The sequence below is a fragment of the Capra hircus genome, chromosome 14, assembly GCF_001704415.2.
Source record: "Capra hircus breed San Clemente chromosome 14, ASM170441v1, whole genome shotgun sequence".
Classification (NCBI taxonomy): domain Eukaryota; kingdom Metazoa; phylum Chordata; class Mammalia; order Artiodactyla; family Bovidae; genus Capra; species Capra hircus.
Window position 1 is genome coordinate 65,467,059 of NC_030821.1, and position 25,626 is coordinate 65,492,684.

A 25,626-nucleotide genomic window follows, 5' to 3' on the forward strand; every position below is an offset into this window, starting at 1 on the left:
AGAAAGCAATTCCAGTAACAGTAACAGCTTGAAAGAATAAAATACCTATAAATAAAAGCAACCAAGGAGGTGAAAGTAAGACTTGGTTGCATTTATTTATAGGCATTTTACTCTTTTATAAAATAAAAACTACAAAACATTGCGTAGAATGAGCAAAAAAAAAAAAAAGAGAGAAAAATAAACTAGACTTCACCAAAATTAAAATTGTGTGTGCATCTTTTTTGTGTGCATCATAAACAAAGTGAAAAGACAACACACAGAAGGGAATACAGTCAATTCTCATTACTCACAGTTGTTGTGTTTTATAAAGTCACCAGAGATACTGGACAAACACTTCTAGGGTTAAGATCCTGGGATCTTCTGGTCATAAGTTTCATCAATTAATCAATACATATACCTTGTTTTATGTGTTTTTGCTTGCGTGTATGCATGTGCGCTCAGTTGTGTCATCTCTCTGTAGGCACCATGGACTGTAGGTCACCAGGCTCCTCTGCCCCGGGATTTTCCAGGCAAGAATACTGGAGTAGGCTGCCATTTCCTACTCTAGGGGATCTTCCCAACCCAGGGATTGAACTCACTCCTCTTCTGTCTCTTGCATAGGCAAGCGGATCCTTTACCACTTGTGCCACCTGAGAAACCTGTTTTTGCTTAAAGAACCTTACTTAATATATATTGATATATATCGGTTATTCATTGTTAAAGACACCTTATTTAATATATATCCTTATTTAATACATATTCATATATATTGGTTATTCATTGTGAAAGATACCTTAATTAATATATATTGATATATATATATTGGTTATTAATTAAAGTTCAACAGCATATTCCTTGTGTCTGGATGAGGCTTGTCTAACACACATTTTTCTCCACAATGCATGTCACAACTTTTCTTGCATTCGGTGATGCTGGAAAACACTTTGGCAATACACTTGGGGGTCATTTTAAACAGTGAAATTACCAACAAAGAAACACGAAATATTTTAAAAGTGGCACTAAACAGATTACAAAAAGGATGGTTCTTTACAGTCTGAGAGCTAAAATAAGAGGCAAAGCATTCCCTTTTTTGACCTCAGCTGGGAACATACACAGGGGACAACTCAAATTCTTTGCTACTGTGGACAAGCACATGAATGGGCACAAACCTGCCATGAATAGATTCAGGGGTCACAATTACATTTTAATGAGTAGTCAAACTTGCACATACAGAATCTGTGAGTGAGGACTGGCTGTATTCACGAATCGTGTATCTGATAAGAGTGTGACATCCAGAATATATGAAAAACTTCTAAAACTCAACAACAAAAAGGTAGCCCAATTAAAAACTTAGCCAAGGACTCAAATAGACATTTTTCCAAAGAAGATATACAAATGATCAATGACCACATAAAAGGGGCTCAGTATCATTAGTCATTAGAGAGATGCAGATCAAAACCACAGTGAGGTATCACTTCATACCTACTAAGATGGTGCTAACGATAATGTTAAACACTGAAAATAAAAGGTGTTGGTGAGGATACTGAGAAATCAGAACCCTGCACACTGCTGGTGGGATGTAAAATGGCTACAAACAACTGTACAAAATACTTTGATGGCTTCTCAAAAAGTTAAACGTGAATTACTATATGATTCAGCAATTCTACTCCTAGATACGTCCCCAAAAGAACTAAAAAGAGGGATTCGTCTTCTGAGTTGTATGCTGATGTTCACTGCAGCAATTTTCTAGCTAAAAATGGAAACAACCCAAGTTGAATACACACACACACACACACACACACACACACACACACACACACACACACTTGCGGGCATATTCAGCCATTAAAAAGGAACGAAATTCCGATATATGCTACAATACAAATGAACTTAGAAAACACTATGCTAAATGAAATAATTCAGACACAAAAGGACAAGGATTGTATGACTTCACTTATTTGAAATATCAAGAATAGGCAAATTCATAGATAATCTAGAAAGTAGATTAAAGGTTACCGGGGGTTATGGGGAGGGGGGCAATGGAAAGTTATTGCTTAACAGTTACAGAGTTCTGTTTGGGATGATGAAAAGTTCTGGAAATAGTAGCAATGGTTGCCCAACACTATGTAGATAATTGATGCCACTGAACTGTACACTTAAAAATGGATATAATGGCAAATTTTACTATATTTTACCATGTTAAAAAATTCAGTTAATAAAATTTAAAAAATCACTGAAAACTACTAATCACTGCTAATTTTTTATTTTGTATTCAAGGACACAGTCAATCAGGAGAGAAAAGTTCTTTGCTCTGTCAAATAAATATATTTAAAAGCTAGCAAACATCAGAGCAAAGTGCCAAGTCTATAAAAGAGATGGGGAAAATTACTAATAGCTATTTACAGCTATAAAAATTAACATATTGCAAGGGAAACATAATATAAATATATTCAAGGTTTCATTTCCAATACTTGACATTTCAAATTTTGAACATTAAAATTATTGTCAAACAAAACTCAGACCACATTGGCAATGGTTTAAAAAAGGGAGCAATTTAATCTTTATAATACAGAGTGCTTTAAGAAGTTTTTAAACATGTAAAAGAAAGAACAGTTTAGTGCATTAAATTGTTACAGTCTTTACATTGCTTCTCTTTAAAAAGTTAACAGTAGTATGAAAAAGCCACCCACAAAGCCAGCTGTCTGAGTGAAGAAATCAGCTAAATTGCAGCATTTTGGAATTACTAATAAAGCTATAGTTAAAAATGAAAAGTTTATAAAAATGAAAGCAGCATGCATAGTCAAGGCTTTTTCATAACATTTTCATTAGCTGACAAAACATTAAGGTAAAAACAAGAGCTTAATATTTATTATTCATTAAATTAGATAAAATAAACTGGCCAAGCCCACTACATCTGGTCATTCAGAAAAACATCTTAAAATCCAAAGCTAATGAAACTGAACATTTCTTCTATGAAGAAAGCACATTTTGAAAAATGGTCCTATAGTCACAAAGAAAAGGATCCTTCTCAACACGAATGAACAGCACCGGTCTTTACAAAGTTTATGAGTTAGGAGGAACTTTCAGTCTCCTGAAATGGCAAGAGTTAACAGTTAACACTCCCATAACTCTTAAGTGAAGAGCTAAGTTTTAACTCATTCTGATCAGTTCAGAATTTTTTTTCTTTATTCACTGAAACTGTTACACAAAGTAGAATTTCACCGAAAGATAATTTTTGAAAGCTCTGATCTGACACCTGTACAAACATTTCTGATTTCTCTATGATTGTAAGAAAAGAGTAAGTTAATATTTACTACATGATTCCTTTTCACATTTTTGGTACAATGTTTATTTCAGAGTTTCACCCTCTTGAAATTCCTATGCCAGTTTCTTTCCCTTCTTCAGTACTGATTATGTTCGGTTTTAAAAAAAGCTAATTCAGTTTCTAATGAAAAACAGTAATGGAGTATTACAAATAGTAATAGTGGAACCCATGAATGTGTTCAATGAAAGGTCAAATCATTAAGCGCCAATGATACCACAAAACCTCTTTGCTCCAACATGTGTCAATAGTTTTTTACTTACATTGAAATTATATAAACCCATGCACAACTCTTAATCTTAGTGCAGGGCCGGATAAATGAGACATAGAAATAAATCAGATTTTTCTTTTTCCTGCTTCTAACAATTTCTACTCTGTAAAATGTTTGGTCACTGAAAGCTATAGGCTTAATCACATATCAAAGAATACAGGCAATAAGGCCCATCTTATGAGACATACAGTATTAAGCTGAAAAAAATATGAGGACAAGCTCTAGTGGTCATTAAACTCCCTCAGAAAGTCTAAGAATCAGAATGTCTCCATCATATCAGAATAAAAATGTACTGTATTAAAATCTGAATTTGTACAGGTTGTTTTTTTAATTAGTGTTCTATGTACATTGCAGGACTTCTGCCATTTGCAGTAGTTTAACTTTGGCACAACACTGAATTCCATTTCTTTTGGGTATTGGATCCTAGTTTTTGAGATTGTATATGCCCCCAAACGTTTTCAATGTCATCAAAGATTGGGCCATTCACAGTAAATCAGACATCTGGAGTTGAAGAATTGATTCTCCTCCAACGTTTTAGGCAGCTATAAAAGAAAAACATAATAAAAAACTAAACTTTTTAAGATAACCATATTTTAACATTTTCCAATTTTAGGAACAAAAATGACAGAAATTAGCCATTAAAATGCATCCTCTGTATTCGCTTATTAATCCTGAGATCACTTGCCACATGTATTATTAACATATAATGCAGTAGATTTTCTGTGCAACTCCAGTGTATATGTTTTGCATATACCAGATTTGCTTATAGACATTTTTCACCTACATGTAATAATTTATTAAAAAAAACTCATAGGATTATAATATATGTGATACAATATATAGTAAATCCTATTTACTATAGGGTTAGCAAAATAAGTACTATATTTATAATAAACAGACTATGAAATCTAAAGACTCTTACATTCTTTTCTATTTATATACAGGGCTAGCTTGTGCAAAAGAGATATATTTTTACCACTTTTTCCTGTAACTATTTTGGAAAGGTTTTGGTTACCTTTATTTGTAAATAAACCATACTTAAATGAAGAAGCATTTAAATGAAATTTATGGTGTATCATTTCATAAGATGAAAAATTATTTAGTTAAGCCAATGATAACTTGCTGATTAATGGGTTTTATAGTTTTAGACTTCTGCATATTTTAAAAGCAGGGCATGCCAATGTATGTACCACAAAAGTCAGGTAAATGTACATTATACAACTTTTTTGAAAACCATGGCTTTGTGTGAATCTTCTGATCATAGTGTTCATTAGCATATTCATATATATTTTAAGAACCATCCACAAACTTAAAAGTAAGGTCAAACTACGCTGTAGAAAAAAGTTCACATTATTTTTAGAATAAGATTCTAACTCCCTCCAAAATCACCGCAGAGGTTACTACAACACAACAACAACAATTCACTGCAGCAACAAATCTGTTGATGTAATCTTGGCTGAGTGTACATTCTTATGTTTAGCAATAAAAAAAGCCTGTTAAAAATATTTTCTGCATCTACGTTAGAAGCAAGCCTGTCCTGAAGGTTTCTGACGTAAGGAAATGGAGGTCGGTGTATCAGGATATAGCCATACAAGACTGTTTAACTTCTTGTGACTCATAAGGATACATTTATGCTCTAAAACTTGGAATGAGATTCATTCTAAAATATGTGCATTTTTCTGTCTGAAAAAAAAAAACTATTAATGAAAGAAAATATGGAAAAAGACTGCTAAGCAATAAGAATAGTGCCTGGTACTTATTAAGCTCTCTATAAATAACTGTTAAAATAAATAAAACCATGAAGGAAGGTGTGGGGAAATTAAGGAAATTCTGTGCAGAACAGAGCATAAAAGTAGAGGATGGGGTAGAGATGCAAAAAGCTATGGAAATAAGTAAATATGTTCATATGAGGAGGGCCTTTTTTCCCTCCCCTGCTATTTGAAAATACTGCAATGATTTCTGTCAACAAGATGCTTTTGGACTACTGATGGACAGATCAAAATACTTCATGACAACTACACTGTTTTTTAAGAAGTATAGACTTATCCTAGAACACGTCAAACCAGAAAGCAGAAAAGAAACAAACTATGCTACTGAATTCTGAAAGTATTCAGAATTGAAATTCTAATTCCAAATCAGGTATCTGATTTGCAGCTACAGTGAAATTTTAATTAATCCAATCTATAATAGAATTAAAATTCAAGGAACGTGCCAAACCTTCCAAATTTAAAGCACATTTTCTTGCACTTTTATGCCTACAGAGAGATATTTTTAACTTACTGATGTGCTTTTGCTGGTGGCAGGTTTGTTTTACATTAAGTAATGAAAAGACATTTTAGGCAACTGAGTTAGTATCAAATCTGTTATTTACCACTGATCTCTAAAACAATTTATATCACGGTTTTCAAAGACAGATGCCACCTAAGTGAACATGAAATTATATATTGCTTAAAACAGATCTTTGGCTTTTAATAGAAAAATATTGAGTAATTTTAACACAAAAAGCATTTTAAACTCTAGTTAAAAATCTGATAGTTTGGGGGCAATAAAACATTAAAAAAGATACTCATTTTCACCTAGTTCCCTAAAACTGAGCAATTCTCACCCCTGTGATAAGTCTTTCCTTCAGTATACTTCCCCCCTCTTTTTAGTTTTCATTTTTTAATTCTTTCCTTAAATAAGCAAAAAGTGAAGCTTTAGTGAAGGAGGCTTGCAAGAAATATATACATTTTAGTTATCTTTAGTATGTGCTAATCTCCAACCTGCCACCAATCTTCCTTCTTGGAGAATGGGTAACTTTCCTTTAGAACAAAGCAAAAAAATATTTCACATAAAAAAATAAATAATTCAGGCAACATTAAACTCTATATAATAAACATAATCAACATAAAATCAGGCTACACATGATAATCATGTATCCCTTGGGCTACACTCATGGCACCTAGCCCTCTTATTGGGCATCAGAGAAACTATTTTAGAAAAACACTGTCAAAGGGGAAGATGACAGATATAAGGTGGCTGTTCTAAATGTATGTGGTTGGTGAATATATACTCATTAAAAACTTACATTTCAGTCATCTGATTTAGAAAGCTTCCGCTTCACATGTCGTGGGGGTTCCCAAGTGTCACTGTCATCTGTTTCTTCTTCCTCCTCTTCCTGATCATCAATAACTTCATCTTCCTCCTCGTTTTCCTCAAATAATTCTATACCTAACTCCGATCTTCTCTGTCTTTCGGCAAACCATTCTCTGACCTGCTCGTAACCCATATGTGATCTGTTAACAAGTTCATCGAGGTCTTGCTCATTAAGAAATTTGTGCTTCAGGTAATAATCCTTAAGTATTGCAGTTCCAGTTTTAAATTTGATGAGGGACGGCCCCCGGTCCCAGTTGTTCATTCTCTTGCCTCCTCTGGGCCGCCCACGAGGTCTTCCTCTCCCCCTGCCTTTTGGTCTCCCTCTCCCCCTTTTCCTAAGAGAAGACAGACCATTCATGCTACTTGAATTGGCGCTTTGATAGTAGTAGTACCATTTTAAGTTTCCATTTTTCCAAGCATAACGGGTGTCCCCAAACCAACTAACTATGTCTGTTCTAGCAAGTCCGCTTTCTTCAGCCAGCTTGTCATACTCTTCTGGCGACGGCCACTGTGTTCGGACAAACGCACTCTTAAGCATGTGCAGCTGCTCGGGTGTTTTCTTACATATCTTGCCAGCACTCCCTGACTTAGGTGCACTAGATTCATCTCCAGGAGAAGTTTCTCCAGCTTCTTCTTTGGAACTACCTGCATTGCTTTCCTCTGCTTCCACTTTCTCTTCCTTTAAAGCTTTTGATTTCTTCTTCTCTGTAAACCAAGCATCAATTTCCCTTCTGGTGAGTTTGGTTTGCGCTCTTAACCTATTTAGTTCTTCTTCTGTAAGTACGGAGCTGTTGAGAAAACTTGCCTGCAGGGCACGAAGCTGCTCCGCTGTCTTCTCTTTAAACTTCTGGGGAGTAAAGTCGGGAAAAGGATTCCAGGACTGTTTCTGCTGTGAAGTCACAACAGCTGGGGATTCTGTGGTTTCATCGCTAGAGTCTATGATGATAGTGGCAGAGGAGTCATTGTTGAGATGTAAGCACTGATTACTCTTTGAATTTCTCTGGTTGTACCTTGTGTCACTAAACCATTTTTTAATCTCTCCTTTGGTCAGTCCTGTGATTTTCATCAGTCTGATAATTTCAGCATCATGGGGAAACTGATTCTTCAGGTAGCTGACTTTTAATTCTGCCAGCTGCTCTTTAGTCTTTTTAGCCCGAATGCCAAATGAATCAGGGTTTGCCAACGTGGCTTCGTGTTTGACCAGCTGAGAGGATGGGACTGCTGCTGTTGCTGGCTTGGTTTCTGCGGTTGGCTGAGAAGCGGGGACCTGACTTTTCTGTACATTCGTTTGATTTGGAACCCCTGCCACTGTCAAGGCTATAGGTGCTGTTACTGGCAAGGTGTTCGTGCCACCTACTTGTGTGAGGACCAGACCCGGCTGGCCAACTATTTGGCATGTCTGTAAGATGGATGGTAAACCATTACTCCCCGCAGAGATGTGGGTAGGAATGACAGTTATGGTCTGAGGTACAGTGTGTACTGTTCCGTTGAATTGTTTCCTTCTTGCCTCCTCTACTTCCTCGGGAGTCCAGCTAACACCGTGTTTTAGACGTTGGGCTGAAAACCATATCTTGATCTGTTCCTCTGTATATTTTGCTTGAGCAGAAAGAACAGTTATCTCTGACATTGTTGGATATGGGAATTTGTTGTAGGTGTTAAGCAAAAGGGGGTTGTTATCCAATGCAGCATTGTAGGTAGGAATGCTATTAACAGGGATTAGGACTTTGGGAATCAAACTGGAATTCTGCTGAGCTGATACTGCCGTGATCACCTGTGCTAACCCAGGAAGAACTGCTGCCGGGGCCACAACCGTGCTGGCAGCATGTGGGTGGATTCTGTTTACAACAGAAGTACTTGCATTTGATTCAGAAGCTGAAGAGCTTGGATTTTCCACAGTTTCTTCACGGTCTGGTTTGATTTCATTCTCTTTCTCTTCCGGAACATCCTCAGTTGAATTACGATGAACTGTAATCCGTTTGTTCTCCACTTTATTTTTCATCATTTTCATGATAGGAGTTTTACTGATAGATATTCCTGAAGAAGAAACTTCTGTAGACTCAGCTTGCTCTGAATTCTCCTCCTTAACAAAACTACCATCAAAAGTCAGATCATTTATTGTTTGTTCAAAGATTGTCTGGTTATTTCGTTTTACCATAGTCAACTTAAAATTCTCTTCTCCTGGGTGATATTTCAGATTATGCTCAGAAAGTGCATCATACCTTTTGGTAAGAAAATTGCATTCAACACAAACATAGGATGAATTTAGCACTACATTGGGATGTTCTGAATCCACATGAAAAGTAAACATATTTAGATCTGGAGTTTGGAAAGTACAGTATTTACATTCATAGCCACCTTCAACTTTTTTATTTTGCTGATTGTCAGAATCCACGGACTCATGAACTTCTTCATCACTTGAGACACTCTCTGTTCTGGTGTTTTCTATAGGTGTAAGTACGGGCGGACCTTCGTCCAAATCTGATACCAACTCGAGGTCTGGATCCTGTTCACTGGCAAGGACCATGCAGGGTGTTGTAGATTTTCGCCTGCTTGCCATTCTGATGTTATGGGGGGGAAATCTCAGTGGTGATTAAAAAGCATTGGGGTTTAAAACTGTTCAGTATCCTTCATTTGAAAACAATGGCTTTTGGTTCTTCAAGTCTGTCTTTGTGCTCAACGAGTCTCATTAGCAGCTTTTTCATGGTGCAATCAAGTAAAGAGCTTATGGTTGGCAAATAAAATACTGCAGAACTGCTGAAATTTTTGAAGCACAACTCCAATCACCTATATTAAGATAAATTAAAAAGTGTTTTAAAATGAGTGGTTATGATCTTTTCAACAAATTATAGCTCTATTTCACTTACATGAAGTTGTTGGAGAGCTCAGCGTAAAGATGTAGAATAAAACTAGAACCAGAAAAAAATTTCTCAGAGGATCAAAATAGATGTCTCCAAGCCAGCTCACTGATGGTCATGTACTGTACCTGATGGGTCAGCCCGCAGGCTTGTGTGTATTTGGATTTTTTAGCCAGCCGGCTATATATCGGAAGGGAAGGGGAAGAAAGTGTCTCCTTTGGCAGGCACCCTCAATGTGAAATGATAATCTGTTAACAGGGGAGGAACTTTAAAACTATAAAAAGCAGCCACAGATACTCAAAACTATGATCACTAAGTGTATAAGGAGTTCAGTCCATCAGTTATGCCCTGTTCTTCGTCCTGGTCTGTCTTACCATTCCAAAAACATGCCCAAGTATGGCAAAAGCAGCAAAGGTAGAATATTAACGATCAAGGTTTCAGAAATATTATCTTCATCATTCTCCACAATGCTACCAGAATTTGTAAAACATGTCTAATCATACCAGTTTCCTGACTCAAAGCTTCTAATGGGTCCCTAATGCTGAAAGAATGAAGTTCAGACTTCTAAGGCCCCATGTAGCTCCCTCCATGCTTGGCTGCAACCTCAATTTTCTACCATCTCTCTCCTGACTCCTATTTCCTTATGTCTTAGGCACAGAGCAGAAATGATTGCTGTTCCAGGGACTCCATGCAGGCCATTCCTTGTGCATGGACACTTGTTTGTGCACACACTGGGTATGACGATCTCTCAGATCTGTCCTATAGATCAGCCTTAGCTTGGGCCAACCTCCTTCCTGGTTTATTTTCTAGGCTATCACTTACTGTATCGTACCAGAGGAATGTTGCATTTCTGTCGTGAAACCTCCAGTCTCTTTATTTATTTTTTTTCTTTTTTAAAGGAATAGCTTTACTGAGACATAACAAAGCTCTTGAAACTCTGGATGGAGCCAGTTTCCTTTATACCTTCAATCTAGCTCTCTCAGCTGAGTTGTCTTGACTGACTTCTCATTCATTTCTGTATCTTTGGTATACAGAAGCCTGGAAGGGGGTTTCCCTCGTGGTTCAGTGGTAAAGAACCTGCCTACCAATGTAGGGGACACAGGTTCAATCTCTGGTCCTGGAAGATCCCACATACCACAGGACAACTAAGCCTGAGAACCACAACTACTGAGCCTGTGCTCTAGAGCCCAGGACCCACAACTACTGAAGCCCTTGCGCCTAGAGCCCAAGCTCCACACCAGGAGAAGCTACTGCAATGAAAAGCCCATACATTGCAACTGGAGAAAGCCTGCATGCAGCAACAAAGACCCAGTGCAGCCATAGACAAATAATAAATCTTTGATTAAAATAAAAGAAAAAAGAAGCCTGGCAGTAAGGACTCACTAAAAGCTTATTAACCTGAAACAGGGTTCCCTAGTGGTCTAGTGGTTAGGATTCAGTGCTTTCACTGTCATGGCTTAGGTTCAACCCCTGGTTGGGGAACTAAGATCCTGCAAGCCGAGTGGCATGGCCCCCTCCTTCCCCCCCCCAAAAATGCTACCTCCAACCTGAACTAGAATGAACAGAAAAAGAGTCCTATAAAACTCAAAATGCCCTAAAGGCATCACTATAGAGAACAAAGCTAAAATTCACAAGAAAAATGTTGAATCATCAAGAAAAAGAGAAATTTTTTCATACAAATACATTTTAATACTTTTGCACCCAAAATAGTTAAAATTTTGATGCTGAATCGGTTAAAGTTGGTGTGCTTCTAAAGTTTAAAACAAATGAAAATGAATACAATAAACAGTATCACTTATTTCCTACCACAAAGGAACTATTTTCATTTACTAACATAGTCCTTGTCCTAGCTGAACTGAGGAGAAAAAGTTTATGTCAATGATTATAAAGCAAAACTAGGTCTCCATGACTCAGTAAAAGGAGAAACATTTTTAGGAAACAGAGCTGTCCAAAGAGAGAATATCCTGCACCTTTGAAGGTGCTAAGATCCTTTTTACTAGGATTATTCAAATCATACTACATTTCCATTTGACACATCCAAGCAACAGACAGAAAGTTGGACTAATTGTCTCTTGTTCTCTGATTTCCTGTATTACAAAATAAACAGCATCAGTTTAGTAATAATAGTAATATCAACAGTCCAAAACCCACTCTCAAAACTGTCATTGTTGGCAGGGGTAGGATGGATTGGGAAATTGGGCTTGACAAATATACACTATTGATATTATGTATAAAATATATAGCTAATGAGAGCATACTATACAGCACAGAGAACTCCACTCAGTACTCTGTGGTGACCTAGATGGGAAAGAAATCCAAAAAAGAGGGATATATGTATATGTATGGCTGATACACTTTGCTGTACCACAGAAACTAACACAACATTGTGAAGAAACTATTGTTTAGTTGCTAAGCGGTATCCGACTCTCCTACAACCCTATGGACTGTAGCCTGCCAGGCTCCTCTGTCCATGGGATTTCCCAGGCAAGAATATTGGAGTGGATTGCCATATCCTCCTCCAGGGGATCTTTCCAACCCAGGGACTGAACCCCTGTCTCCTGCACTGCAGGTGGATTCTTCACCACTGAGACACCAGAGAAGCCTTATACTCCAAAATAAAATTAATTTTTTAAAGTGTTGTTGTTTTTTCTATAAAAAAATCTTTGATTTCTAAGGGAACATAAATATATCACTGAGATTTAAATGATTTCTTGACTAACTGCTATAAACTAAGATAATTCCATCTTTCCTATTCAATTTAATAGGGAACACTACTATTTTTGATAATTTTTTTTCTCATTAGAAACACGGATTTCTTCAAATAGCTTTAAGTAAGTGGAAGAGTAACAAATGAGCGTCACCCGCGTTTCTGACAGTTAAGGAGAACTACTGAAAGGCAGGAGAGTAAGCTGTTTTCTGACTTATTCTCCCAGAACCTTAGATGATATTTAGATGGGGCATATTAAGAGCTAAAAGTCTTAATGCAGGAGTTTTTCTCGAAACTGTATTTCTTGAAGTGGTGGTTTTGAAACTTTTTGTTATAAGCAAGAAAGCCCTTTCTTCAAACAAAATTCTATGAGGAGCCCAAGTATAAAACTGATTAAAGAATATAGCTATCTGATTGGAGAAGTAGAGGAGCTAAACTAACTCCTGACCCCATCCCATGGACCCACAGTCCCTGCTTTCACCTCTGATGGGTTCTGAGATGTGTTTGAAGCCTTTGCTTTAAAAACATAAATAGTTTCATCATAAACCCTCAGCTTGCCAGTGCTAAGCCATGAAACGTGATACCTAAAGTGAATTTAATGTGTCCTTTTAGGCTGTTTCACTGTAAAAGACAGGCTTGGAGCACCCTGGGATAGAATAGAGTAGCCCCTACTAATAAGAGATACAGAAGAGAAACTTGAGGAGCTAAGATACTTTTATTATTCTGGTTTTGTAGTTCTTGGGTTAAACTTACTTTTCATCCTATCTAGTATAAATATAGGAATATGCTACCAAGTTGTTACTTTTATTTCTTTTCCTTATAGCTCACTAGCTCAGAAAGGTCAGTTTGTAAGAACTGAAACAGATATACAATTTTCAGAGTATTTTTTCTAAAGTCATGAAAATTATAAAATATGCATATATTATAACCTAATGATATACACATACAGCTGTGCTTTCCCTTTGAAAGCATTGGTTTTTGAGGAATTTGAAAATTTTAAATTATAAATTAAATTTACTTTAAAAATTTACATTAAATGTATAATTTTAAAACTATAAATAAGTTACTTAAAAGAAAGGCTTTAAAAAAATCCTCAGTAATGTAAAAGACTAAAAATCTGATTATCTTGGGTGTCCTAAGTTGTCTCAACCTGGGTTACTTCTATACGCAACTACATAGACGTGGGAAATACTCTTTCCTCCTAAAACTGCCCATCTTTTGCTAACAAAACCATAATCAATACATTATTTAACATATTTCTAAAGGGAGACTGAGAATTTCCAAAAGTGCCTCAAGATTCGGCCCCATGGCTCAATTCTATTATTATGTATACAACCTAAAAATAAATCAAAGCACAAATAAAGGTAGCCTCGTGGTCCTTATTTTATAGTCATAATTTGAGGGGAAGCAGGGACCTCAGTACAATCTTCCCATTCTTCATGGAAGAAGAAACCCACCCAAGGGAATAAATTCACAGAGGCTTTGTGGTAAAGGCTAAAACCACAGGTTTTAGAGTCTCCTCTGTACTCAGTAGTTAGGTGACTGGAAAAGTTGCCCAATATCAACCTCAGCTTTGTCATCTATAAAACCAAGATTCTTCAGTTCAACAAATCCCCTGAGCAACTACTTGTTGAAGGTCAACCATGTGCCAGGCGCTGTGTTGGGCACTAGGTTACAGCAGCCACCAGGACAGATAGTCTCTGGTCTGCCAGGTTCTAGCTGTTAACAAGGAAAACAGGCTGAAGCAATTACTTAGAATGACTATGATCAATGCAATGAGAAGAGGGACTGGGAACTATATAAGCACATTACAGGAGGCTTCCAGAAACGAAGCAGAGAAGGCTGCCCTGGAGAAAATAAACAGAGGTATCCCACCTCAGATACTGATCAAATAAAAACACTTCACACACACTAGTATACAGTAGGTGCCTAATTAACGCTATGTTCCAGTCCCTGAAAAATTATCTGAGGAATGAATAAATACCATTTATATACTATTATTCTCTTTCTTTCTATCTCTCACGCAGCTTAATCAGATGACAAAGCACACAAATTGAATGTAAAAGCAAAAGGGGTAAAAATGCAGAGTAAGAACTGCCATGATGCGGTTTCAACACATCTCATTACGGTGTAATAGGGCTGGGACAGGAAAACTGCCATATAGAAATCACTATTAGCTGATAGGCATCCTCTCTTTGAAGGTCAACTCAAAAGTGCTTAAAATCAATTTGGGAAACCTTGCACTATTTACCTGTAAAAGAGAGTTAGAGTCCAGTTGCACAACTGAGGACCTGGGTGGCTCTGCAGTTAAAACATAATTAAAGTGAAATCTGCCCATAAAAGAAAAAAATTATGCACTATATGCATATAGCACTGTAAATATAATTATGTTTGAACACCATTTTCAGTTAACCTTTCAGTAGAGAAAGATGTTAAAAAATAATCAAATCAATTATATTGCCATTAAAAATCATATTCAAAAAAGTAAAGAATACGGCAAAGTATCCATTTACTATTAAATTTTTAATAATCAGAACAAAATCTGCATACTCACTAAAATAACTATGGGAGAATATATATGCATGGCAGACAAAGACTAGATGAAAACATTAAAAAATGAAAATTTCACATGAGATTATGGGTGAAATTTTTATGGTGTGTGTGGTATTTACGTTTTCTTTAATAGTGTTATGACATTGCTTGATTAGAAAATACAACAAACAGGGACTTCCTTGGTGGTCCAGTGGCTAAGACTCCATGTTCCCAACACAGGGGGCCCAGGTTCGATCCCTGGTCAGGGAAATAGATCCCAGATGCCACAATTAAAGATCCTGCAAGACTGGGAGCAGCCAAATAAATGAGTAAATATTCTAAAAACAAAACAAAACAATAGCTTCAAGGCCTTAAAATTGCAAATAGGCTAAACTATTTTTGTGGTCATTTGTCTCATGCTGGAAACAAAATTTACTTTCTGGTTTTAAAGCAAAACACGTGCTACCTAAATGTTTTTTCAGAGGGAGGAGGAATCTCTGAGTATGTATAGCATTCAGGTGTATTCTAGACATTGTGGAGGGCTGCTGTCCCATGGTAGAGAAGTCAGACTGGTTCTAAGAGTCCACAAGAGCACCCCTAGTCTCCAGAGAACAGATTTAGGCCAAGCCAGTTTCCATGGTTCTGTGTACTGGCTCTTCTCCTGAAGGTCAGATGCCCCTTAATCAATTCCTGATTCTTAATTCATGAATTACATCAAATTTTCTCTGCAGAAAAGCATTTAATGGAAACAAAATTCATTTCATCACAGTATAAAACTTTGGGGCAGTGCTACAAGTAGTTCTTCTTACAGGATTGGTAAGAATGTCTGTTTAGCTCTTCACTATACCCCCAGGGCCAAACACAGTGCCTATGAATATTTGTTGGGGGAAAAAAGCTTTGAAATATATCTATATTTTGTATTATGGCACACAATTTTCCTTCATTAAGCACTCATTTACTGAGGAGCTACACAAAACAACTGAGCTCGTTTTCACTGGTAAAATCCTTACTAACAAAATTACTTTAGTCATTAAAATATTAAAACATGCTCAAAAACATTCTCATATAATACACTCTGTTTATTAAAATATAGCAATGGATGTTCAATGAATATTTACCAATTTATCTGTAACAAATCAGTTTCATGTATGAATAGTATACATCTAAATTTGTAGACTATATAGAAACAAAACAAAGGTGATAGATTCATTCCAAAGAATTAGTTCTGTGGTGGAATTCAGGAGAAAATGGCATACTTCTTATAAAGATAGACAAGTGCAAATCTGAACTTAGAACCATTATTTCTCTATAAGAGAAAACTATATTTTAATGATGTTCTATATTTTAGAAGAGACTTAAAAACAGGTTCTCAATGTAATACACTCTAAAAAGTTAATGGATTGTTTTGAACTGTATGCTTAGCACAAAAAAAAAGTCATTAAAAATTTTATAATTATACAGGGCCATAGCTACACTGAATTTCTAGGCCTCTATATTTTGGCTGTCTTGTACTTTAAATTAAATGATTAACAGTTTATTGGCCTAGTTAGCCACAAAAGCATGTTTTTTTGGTAAGATTTTATGTTTAGAAAAACAGACTTTGTTTTTTATGCCAATTCTGGGTCAAATAAGAACATTTGGAAGATTTTAGAAGATAACTATAATTTTTAAGTATCATGTTAGTTTTGACCTACTACCAACTAAATAAACTGTTTTTAAGGCCGCTAAAATACACAAACTGAGAATCCTTTGAAATCTGTATTCGTACATACACTGAGAACTCTTAGGACTCTGTATTCAATTTAGTTTCACTTCTCCCTCTGTGAGTCAGAGTTCTGTTTAGCCAGCTGAAAATACTTACTTCTACGTGTTTGTATTCAAACTAAAAGTTACAAATCTACCAAAATCACGGAATGCCTGAAATAATGGTAGGAACAAAGAATAATGAATCCAAATGAAAACAAGGATATCTACCACTTTTTTTTAAAAAGGTATCCGAGAGAATACTTTTCTTAATTACAATTTTTTTTGGTCTTTACATAGTAGAGGTATTTTTCAAAGCGTTAATGTTAAAATATTTAGAAATAACAGTCAAGTTCTTAGAAAAAATTAAGTGAGAAATCTGACAACCCAAATTTGTACCCACAACAAGAGTTTGTAAATTACTGTAAGCTGGAATCATTACCTGAGAGACAAGTTTCAATAAAATTGCCAAAAATGATCTCAAGATAATACAAATTCAAGTACTGAGGTGAATACAGACAGCAGTGAATGTGATCCAAGTAGCAACATCTAAGAAACTGTGGCCAAAGATAATCTAATTTCAGAAGATCCCTTTGCTAATACTAATTGAAGCTTAGAGGCTTAGAAACTCTATCCTCTCTACCTGTTTTTTCTACCTGAGAAAGCTGATTTTAATGCTGATAAAGATTAAAAGCCTTTAAGTTGGACAGATTTCTCCCGGCAAGCTCTGACCCCAGATCTGAGGAGTGAAATGTTTTTTTGAAAGATCTTTAGGCCACTAACATCCTGGTGGTGTACCTTCTGCTGGCATGTAGGTTAAGTATGTAACATAATTTGATGGTGAAACACAAACTAGTCATATAATGAAATATCTTATCTTTATTACTAAAGTTTGTGGATATGATCCAAAAGTTATTTTAGGCTGAAAGTAATTTCCCCCTACTTTTCTCAAGGTAGTGTATTAAATCTTTCACAGAAGTCTAACACAAGAATGCTATTCTTGAGTCCAAGTGACATTATCACTGAAAGGCTGAAAAGTCATTCATCTGTCCATTATCTTTCCCATTTGCAAAATAAAGTAACCACTACCTATTTCACTCCGGATACAATAATTCAATTTGAAGGATAATAGTAATTCGTACTGGTAATATCAACTTATAAAAAAACACAAAAATGAAAGTGAACCACCACATTAATAGTTATGGAATCTTTCCTAGTACTTTCTGGAATCATCTGCAATAACTGGACTAAAGTCTAAGTATTTCAATAGCATAGTATGAAATCTAATTCTTCTCAAAAAGCCAATTTATATCAAGTAAGTAAAATATAAAAGTAATTATGTACAAATATATTTAAATAGTGGTATGCTTAACCTAAATCAAAGTATTTAATTATTAATATCTTAAATTTTATCATTGTAATTAACTATTATTAGAGATCTGTATACTGCAAATGTGTTTTCAGGAACTGTTCTTGAAGTCTTGAAGCATTTTTCTGGATATAGAAAAAGAACAGTAAAATTTCTAGATAAATCTCCCCACACAAAAGGTCTCTACCCTCCTGACCTTCATTTGTCTGGTTTACCACTGTGATTACCACAGGTCCAGTGCCTGATACACAATGGATTTCAGCAAATGTTAATTGAAAAATCACTTCTAAATATACCACAAAGATTTATTAAGAAGTGTGATGCTGTTTCCTTTGAAATTAAACCAGCCAATACTCCTCCTACATTTTTAAAGTTTGAAAGTACATTTCTTAAAAAAGAGTTAAGAATATATCTGCTGCTTTTTAAAGGAAATCTTTTAAGACTTTAGCCAAATATAGTATTACTATATTAGCTGAGCACATTCTGTCTCCAAGTTTTACCACAACAGAAGGATGGAACACATACCTGCCACAGTCTCCTCCCCATTCTGTTCTTTGACACGGAAGGGTGTCCCTTCAAATTAGGAGGTGTTTAGCTCAGGCCATCATTACCAACAGGTCCAAAGTACCTATCTGCCATCACCTACAAAAAAAGTAACATCACTTTACTATTCTAGATGTGATTCAGTCTTATTAGGAAACTTTAATCCTATGCCTTGGTTTTTAAAAAGTAAATATAACTTTAAAAAATTAATTCCCTCATAGAAATTTTAAAAGAATCATCAAAATGCCAAACTCAGTAAGATATGTGAAACTGAAAACTTAAAAATATCTTTCAGTTCAGTTCAGTTCAGTCGCTCAGTCGTGTTCAACTCTGTGACCCCATGAATTGCAGCACGCCAGGCCTCCCTGTCCATCACCAACTCCCAGAGTTCACTCTAACTCACGTCCATCGAGTCGGTGATGCCATCCAGCCATCTCATCCTCTGTTGTCCCCTTCTCCTCCTGCCCCCAATCCCTCCCAGCATCAGAGTCTTTTCCAATGAGTCAACTCTTCGCATGAGGTGGCCAAAGTACTGGAGTTTCAGCTTTAGCATCATTCCTTCCAAAGAACACCCAGGACTGATCTCCTTTAGAATGGACTGGTTTATAAAACAACCAAGTCACAATTTCAATATAGATTTTCAAAATGTGAAAAAAAATTTCAAAATGTGACTATATGCAGGGTATAATATGAAAGCTGAGATGAAGAAATTGAGAATTGTAAAAAATTGTAAAAAATTAACCACACAAGTTATGAAAGACAACTTGGTTAAACTAAGAGGTAGGAGAAGTTGTGTGTTTATATGTTTATGTATAAGCCTCACTAGGCTTATATTTGTATCCTAATTTACTATGTAATAAGTGTAATGGATCATTAATGCTGGGAACAAGTCAATACTACTTAAATAAACTAGTGGTACCCCACTCCTAAATATATGGTATATCTGATACAATGACTGGTGTTTGTTTTTGCAAGAAAGTTACTGCTAAATGGTTTTTCAATCAGCGCATTATGAAACGTTAGATGGTACAAACTGAAAATCATTCTCTGAAAACTCAGATTTGTGTCTAAAAATGCTATGGTTATACTCAGAGTAGGTAAACCAATCAGGAGAATTAAATAAAAACTATCATTGTTTGTCATATTAAATAACAGTAAATCATGCTTTTGAAGAGTTGAAGGATTTTTGTTATTGTTCTTTAAGCCCTGAAGTTCTGTAAACCACAGTGGATGAATATTAGGTAGGGTGATTTCCCTCAGCACTTTTTCTTTTTGATTCCTGCTATGACACACAACGTTATGAAGAGCCCTTTTAAGATAAGAAATTATGTAAGCACACCAGTCCTTTAGTAAAATACTTGTAGGGTAAGTTAAAGCTTAGGCTGAACAGTTACACTGTTTTCAATGAAAAGCAAAAGAGCATTTTCTTGGTGGGCCCAGTGGAGCAATCCTGTGCTGTTGGTAGCCTAGGATCTACAATGTCATTTCCTGGTGTCTCCTTGTTCGGACACTCCTTAGGCAGCCATCTACAGGATGTGGACTAGAAGAAAGGGTAGGAAACAGCTGCCAAAAGGAGGGAGGTTACTGTCCAAAATGAATTATTAATCATATTATAGGAAATTGATAACCTATTTGAACCCGTTCTTAAATCACACAGTAATGGCAAGATGTTTTACCGAACGAGAGTCTACTGAGAAGAGCTGCCAAGACATGCACACTGCAAGCAGAGAATCAACAAACGAGTTCCTCAGTATTTCTGGATGAAAAGCATACTTACCTGATGTTTTTTCAGTTTCTGATACTGGGATTACTTTAGGACACCTCTCTAATTCAAAGTATCTTTTTAAAATTTGGGATTAAACTTCAAAAATTAAAGAAGTCATCTTGACAATATACATTATGTAATAAAACAGACTGGTTATTTCGGCAGGAGAGGATGGACAGGAAATAAATTTGAAGGATTTGGGCTTTGGAATCAGAGTGCATGGATTCAAATCCCAGTTCTGTCACTTAACAGCTGTGTGTTCTTAGATAAGCCACTTAGCCTCTCTGTGGCATAGCCCCCTTATCTGTAAAATGGGAGTAATGATATTATCTACTTAATAGGGGTGCTGTAGGCATTGAGAGGAATAATACATGTAAAGTGCTTGGAATATTTGCTGGCACATGGTATACCTACAAATTAGACTTTTTATGACTCTTATTTAGGGTAATAACTTTTGAGTTATATAACAAAAAAAGTCTTTGTTTCAATTTTGCTAAATTTGGAGATTGGCATAGTGTTCTGGGTCAGTTATACTTCAAAAAACAAACAAACCCATAGAAAAAAAGATCAGATTTGTGGTTGTTGAGTCAGGGTAGGGAACTCAGGGAGGGGAATTGGATGAAGGTGGTCAAAATCTACAATCTTGCAGTTTTAAAATGTGCCATGTACTCAGTGGCGTCTTACTCTTTTCGATTCCATGGACTGTGGCCTGTCAGGCTCTTCTGTCCATGGAATTCTCCAGCAAAGAGTACTGGAGTGGGTTGCCATTTCCTTCTCCAGAGGATCTTCCTGACTCAGGGATCGAACCCCCGTCTTCTGTGCTCCTGCATTACAGGTGTATTCTCTACCTGCTGAACCATTAAGTAAGTACTAAGGATATACTGTATAACATGATAGATATAATTAACACTGTTGTATGTATATGAAAGTTGTCAAAAGACTGAATCCTAAGAGTTCTCATCACACATACACACAATTTCCTAAATGCTGAAACAAAGTCCACAAAACAATTTTATTTTCCATTTCATAGCTTTGGGCATATTAAGCAGTGTTAGAATAAGCTGGCTTTAACAGGTAGACATTGATCAATCATAATTTATGCCTTCAACCCCAACATATACATATTTTCTCTAATCTAAGCCTCAAGATGAATCATTAATATATGACTCATTTAAGGGGTGTTTCATAGAACGAACAAGCTTTTGATATAAATAATCTTAACATAGTAAAAAGAGAAATTGTTCTTTTTTCACCACCCCCCCAAGTATAGTACAAGTCCAGCCAAGTTTTAACAAACTTTTTTTTTTTACAATATTCAAAGGTAAAGGGAATAAACTTAATAAAGAAGAAAAACATAATTATTAGTGAAGTGCTTAGAAATATCAGAATACTCCTATGTCCTTGCATTCTTCACAACAACAAAAAAAGAAAGACCTTTAGGAAGGGGAAAAAGGAAGCCAGAAATACTAAGAGAAATATTAAATCATTAAAATTTAATGACAAAGTTATTTTATTTTAAATGATAAATATGTATATGATATATCTACTTTAATGTTTTAATTTTTTAGATAAGGTTTGATAATATGATTTTTAAATCTAAATTTCAAAGCTGAAAACAAAAATCCTGCATAAAAAATGATTTATTCAATTTTGACTCCCTTGAATAAATGTCATTCTTAATTTGCTCACACATACTTCTTTTTCCAAAGTATATCACTTATTTGTTTAGACCAAAGGTACATAAGACCATGTTTATAACTTTTAAATATATTACAGGATACTGATTATATAAACTGCAAAGATCAAGTACCCTTTAAGACCAAAACCTGGCAACCTACATAAAAACTTACCTAACTATTTGCTTTAAAAATAAATTAACTGTATAAAATACAAAACTCCAAAATATAAATGCAAATGTGTATATCCTGATTGGTAATCTAAATCAGCAGCTTCAGTCATACAAATCTTGTTACTTATCACTATGACTATATTTGAGCAATAGGATACAATAATATTAAGGATTAAAGGCTAGTACCATAGTTTTCTCCCTTCAAATAAATGTAATTCAAGTTACTTTTGAAATTACACAGAATGATTTAAGAGGATTTTAAGTCAGAAAAAATTTAAACATACAAATTAATGTGCCATACTATTACTACAAACAGTGCAATAGATATTTCTGGACATCTCCCTGAATTGATTGAATATGATTAGATTAAAAACTAGCTTAGGCACTGAAATTTCTACACTGTTAATATTCAAATAAGAAGTCTTTTGAGTCCAAATCCATAATGCTGTAATGTACATAAAAAGGTTATTTCCTAAGCTACACTTGAAATCATTTTAGTAATTTTAGGAGTACTTCTACTTAAGTATAAAGCAATAACTGAAAGCAAACTAGGTCCCAAATATCACATTTTTTTGCCAATTTAACATTATAAGAAAGAAAATGTATAGTATGTCACAATATCTCCTTTCAGTCTCAATGTAAAATATAATAGGGAAAAAAGCTCCAAAGTGAGCCACCTCACCTACTAACAAAAGAACTGTAAACCCCCCAAAAAACAATAACAACAAAACAACATAAAGAACTGCAAAACTTAATTCACATTTATTGAAAAAAAGAACTTAGAAGTATCATTAAAGGTGAAATAGTTGGACATCATTCATGAACTGTCCTCCAGTCCAGTGAGATAATCAACTCACTTGATTCGAGTGACGTCGACTAAGGAGAGCTCACCAGCACAGGAACATTTATGTTTTCAGCCTTACCATATTTTGAAACCATCTGGCAGCAATGCCTTTCTGGTTCACCCAGCCTAATCTGTTCAGAACTGAATATAAAACTAGCCCTACATGCACCTTGGGGAAACCAAAGAACAGCACACATGAATAATAATGTTCCAAATGAGCAGCTCTAAACTAGTTTATACTTGAAAGGTGTTTTAAAAAACATTTCTATTGAAGATGTTAAAGCTCTTTTAAAAATACTAGAATGGTTCAAGAAATCTTAAAATTCTTTTTTCTGATTTTAATCCTATCACTAAAGAAACCATCTGAAGAGATTCCTCTACAAAGAGAGTTACTGATAAATGAAACACTATCAATTCTATAATGAAAGGACCCAAGGTTTTTTACAACTTACTTTGCACAAAATTAGTCTGCTTAGCCCTAAAATGCTTAGAGGAAGGGGGGAAAAACTGAGAGAAAAAAATACTCATGAAAGCCCTTTTTTCTTTTACATCCTGTTACGACAGCACTACATTACTGTTTCTGGCAGCACTTACATTTCTTTTGCTTAAAATCAAGAGTCAGAACTGCTACTCAAGACATTTTTTTTTTTTTTAATCTAAGAATGTGCTAGGGTCAATATCCCTGTTAAAACCAAATTCAGTCACCCTCACCAACTGGCATAAAAACAAACGACTTTTTCAGGATAATTTTTCAAAAGCAAGGCACAGAAGCAAGGCACAGCTTTTTCGAACAGCACCATATAAGTTAAAGCTTTCAGACAAAGACTGAGAAACAATGATCAATACCAGCGAATCTTAAGGTGCGTGCCTGCAGGTTAGGCACACACAAACACTCCAACCCAACAAAACAGTCACTGTTCCTGGGATGAAGCTGCTTCTCCCTCCCTCACTGGGAACCACTCTGTTTCTCAATCCTGTGATTTTCCCTTTTCAGATAAACTCTCACTCTCCAAAAGAACTGCTTCTTCCTTTCACGTTACATGGAATCCCAACTTAAACATGTTACATACAAATTCTCTATCAGTAGTGTTCCAGACATGTTTTCTCCCAGCAAAGATGAGCCCCTTCTCATGTTTTTCTTTACAGCTGGAGTGAGATGACAGAAAAGCGCTGTGGCATTCCCGCTCTGCCCAATCTCTTCCCCACATCCCTCCTCTATCCATCCCCTTTCCCGCTTCTTAATCCTCCTATCCCGAATCTCTCACTGAAGCCCTGCCAGAGAGTTTGATCCTTCCCTAACCTAAACTAAGGATATGCAATGGAACCTTTTTCTTCTCGGGGTTCTGCTTTTCCCTGTTACCCACAGAGAGATGGGGAGGGATGTATTGGAACAAAGAATTTTAAGTCCCTTTCTCTAGAACTTTGGTGTAAATACACAGGGAAAGGGCATCCACCAGGGCTCTTCTTTCCTGCCATTTGACCCCCTTCCTCTCGGAGCTCTTTCCTAGCCTCTCATTCCCCGCAAAGGTCAGGAGCTTGTTCCCTTCAGGCCCTAAGGCTCGCAGCAGTCCCTGGTCAGCTTCCCAGTCTCCCTCCTGAAAGGGACAGATAACATTTCCATTCTCTTTCATCAACTTCTCCTTAAGTCCCAGGGCTTCTTCAAAACATAATATAGCTAAGGACTTAACTCTGAGTCTTGCCCTGAAATGGATGCCCAGCCTTCCCTGAAGTGGGGTACAGTCTCTCCCCGAAGGGTTTTTTTGGCTCCAACCCCAATGCCAGTGCGCTCAGCTCCAGCAAGAGAATCTCTCCTCTCAGGGAGAATGAGTCCCTACGAGGCCACATGCCCCAGCAGGTCAGGACTCCCGATCTCCCTCCCCTAGGATCCTCAGCACTGCTGGCGTGGTCCATTCCTGCGGCGCCTGCCCCTCTTCTAAGGAGACCCCGTTCTCACTCAATCCCAAGTTGCTCAGTCCTCTCGTAGGCAGGCGGGCTGAGATTTTTCCTTACAGAGCCCCCAGCTCCTTCCACGGCCGCAAAGACCCCGAGAACGCAAAGGAAGCTCGGGGTCTGTCCCCCGACGGCGATCCCGGCCCAGGCAGGCCCGGTCCTTGCCCCTCGGACGCCCCGCGCTGGTCCGTCCTGCCATCCGCCGCGCTGAGCGCGCTCAGCCCCCCGGGGGCTCTGCCCCGGGGCCGCCCTCCTCCGTCCTGCCCGCGTGCCGCTCGCCTTCCCGGCCCGCCTCGCCGGCCGCGAGCTCTGCGCTGCTGGTTCCCACCCGTAGCCCCGGACTCCCTGGGCCGCTCGTCGCGGAGCCCGCTCGGGCCGCTACCTGCAGGAGCCGCCGCGCCTCTCAGAGCCCCGCCGCCGCCATCTTGCATTTCAAACCGGCTGCACTTTTCAGGGAGTCAACTCTGACCTGTGAACCCTATACCCGGAACCGCTCGGTGGGCCGGCTCACGGCTTCGGCAGCGCGGCGGACCCGGCGGAGCACAGAGAGTCGGGGGTGGGGGTGCGAGGCGAGGCGCGCGCCCCAGCAGCCGACCGGGGGCGGGAGGGGGAGGGGAAGAGCCGGCCGAGGCGGGGCCCTCCCGCGCGCGCACCCTCCGCGCGCCCCCACCCCGCTCCGCGCCTGGGTCCCTACCCTGGGACCCTGCTGCTCCCCTGGGGTTCGACCCGGGTCTCTGCCCCCAGGATTGGCGCACGGCTGGA

At 37.2% G+C, this 25,626-nt stretch overlaps 1 protein-coding gene across 1 annotated transcript; it reads right to left on the bottom strand.

Annotated features, from left to right (window-relative positions):
• Positions 2,210–25,626, bottom strand: ZHX1 (zinc fingers and homeoboxes 1). Its single transcript, XM_018058535.1, has 4 exons — positions 25,247–25,626; positions 18,439–18,555; positions 6,640–9,491; positions 2,210–4,114 (listed from the first exon to the last, which is right to left on the bottom strand). The coding sequence occupies exon 3, from the start codon at positions 9,262–9,264 to the stop codon at positions 6,643–6,645; it is 2,622 nt and encodes an 873-aa protein (XP_017914024.1). The 5' UTR covers positions 9,265–9,491; positions 18,439–18,555; positions 25,247–25,626; the 3' UTR covers positions 2,210–4,114; positions 6,640–6,642.

Bases quoted from the DNA above. Each gene is read 5' to 3' on its own strand.
- ZHX1 (XM_018058535.1), bottom strand. From the start codon at position 9,264: ATGGCAAGCAGGCGAAAATCTACAACACCCTGCATGGTCCTTGCCAGT.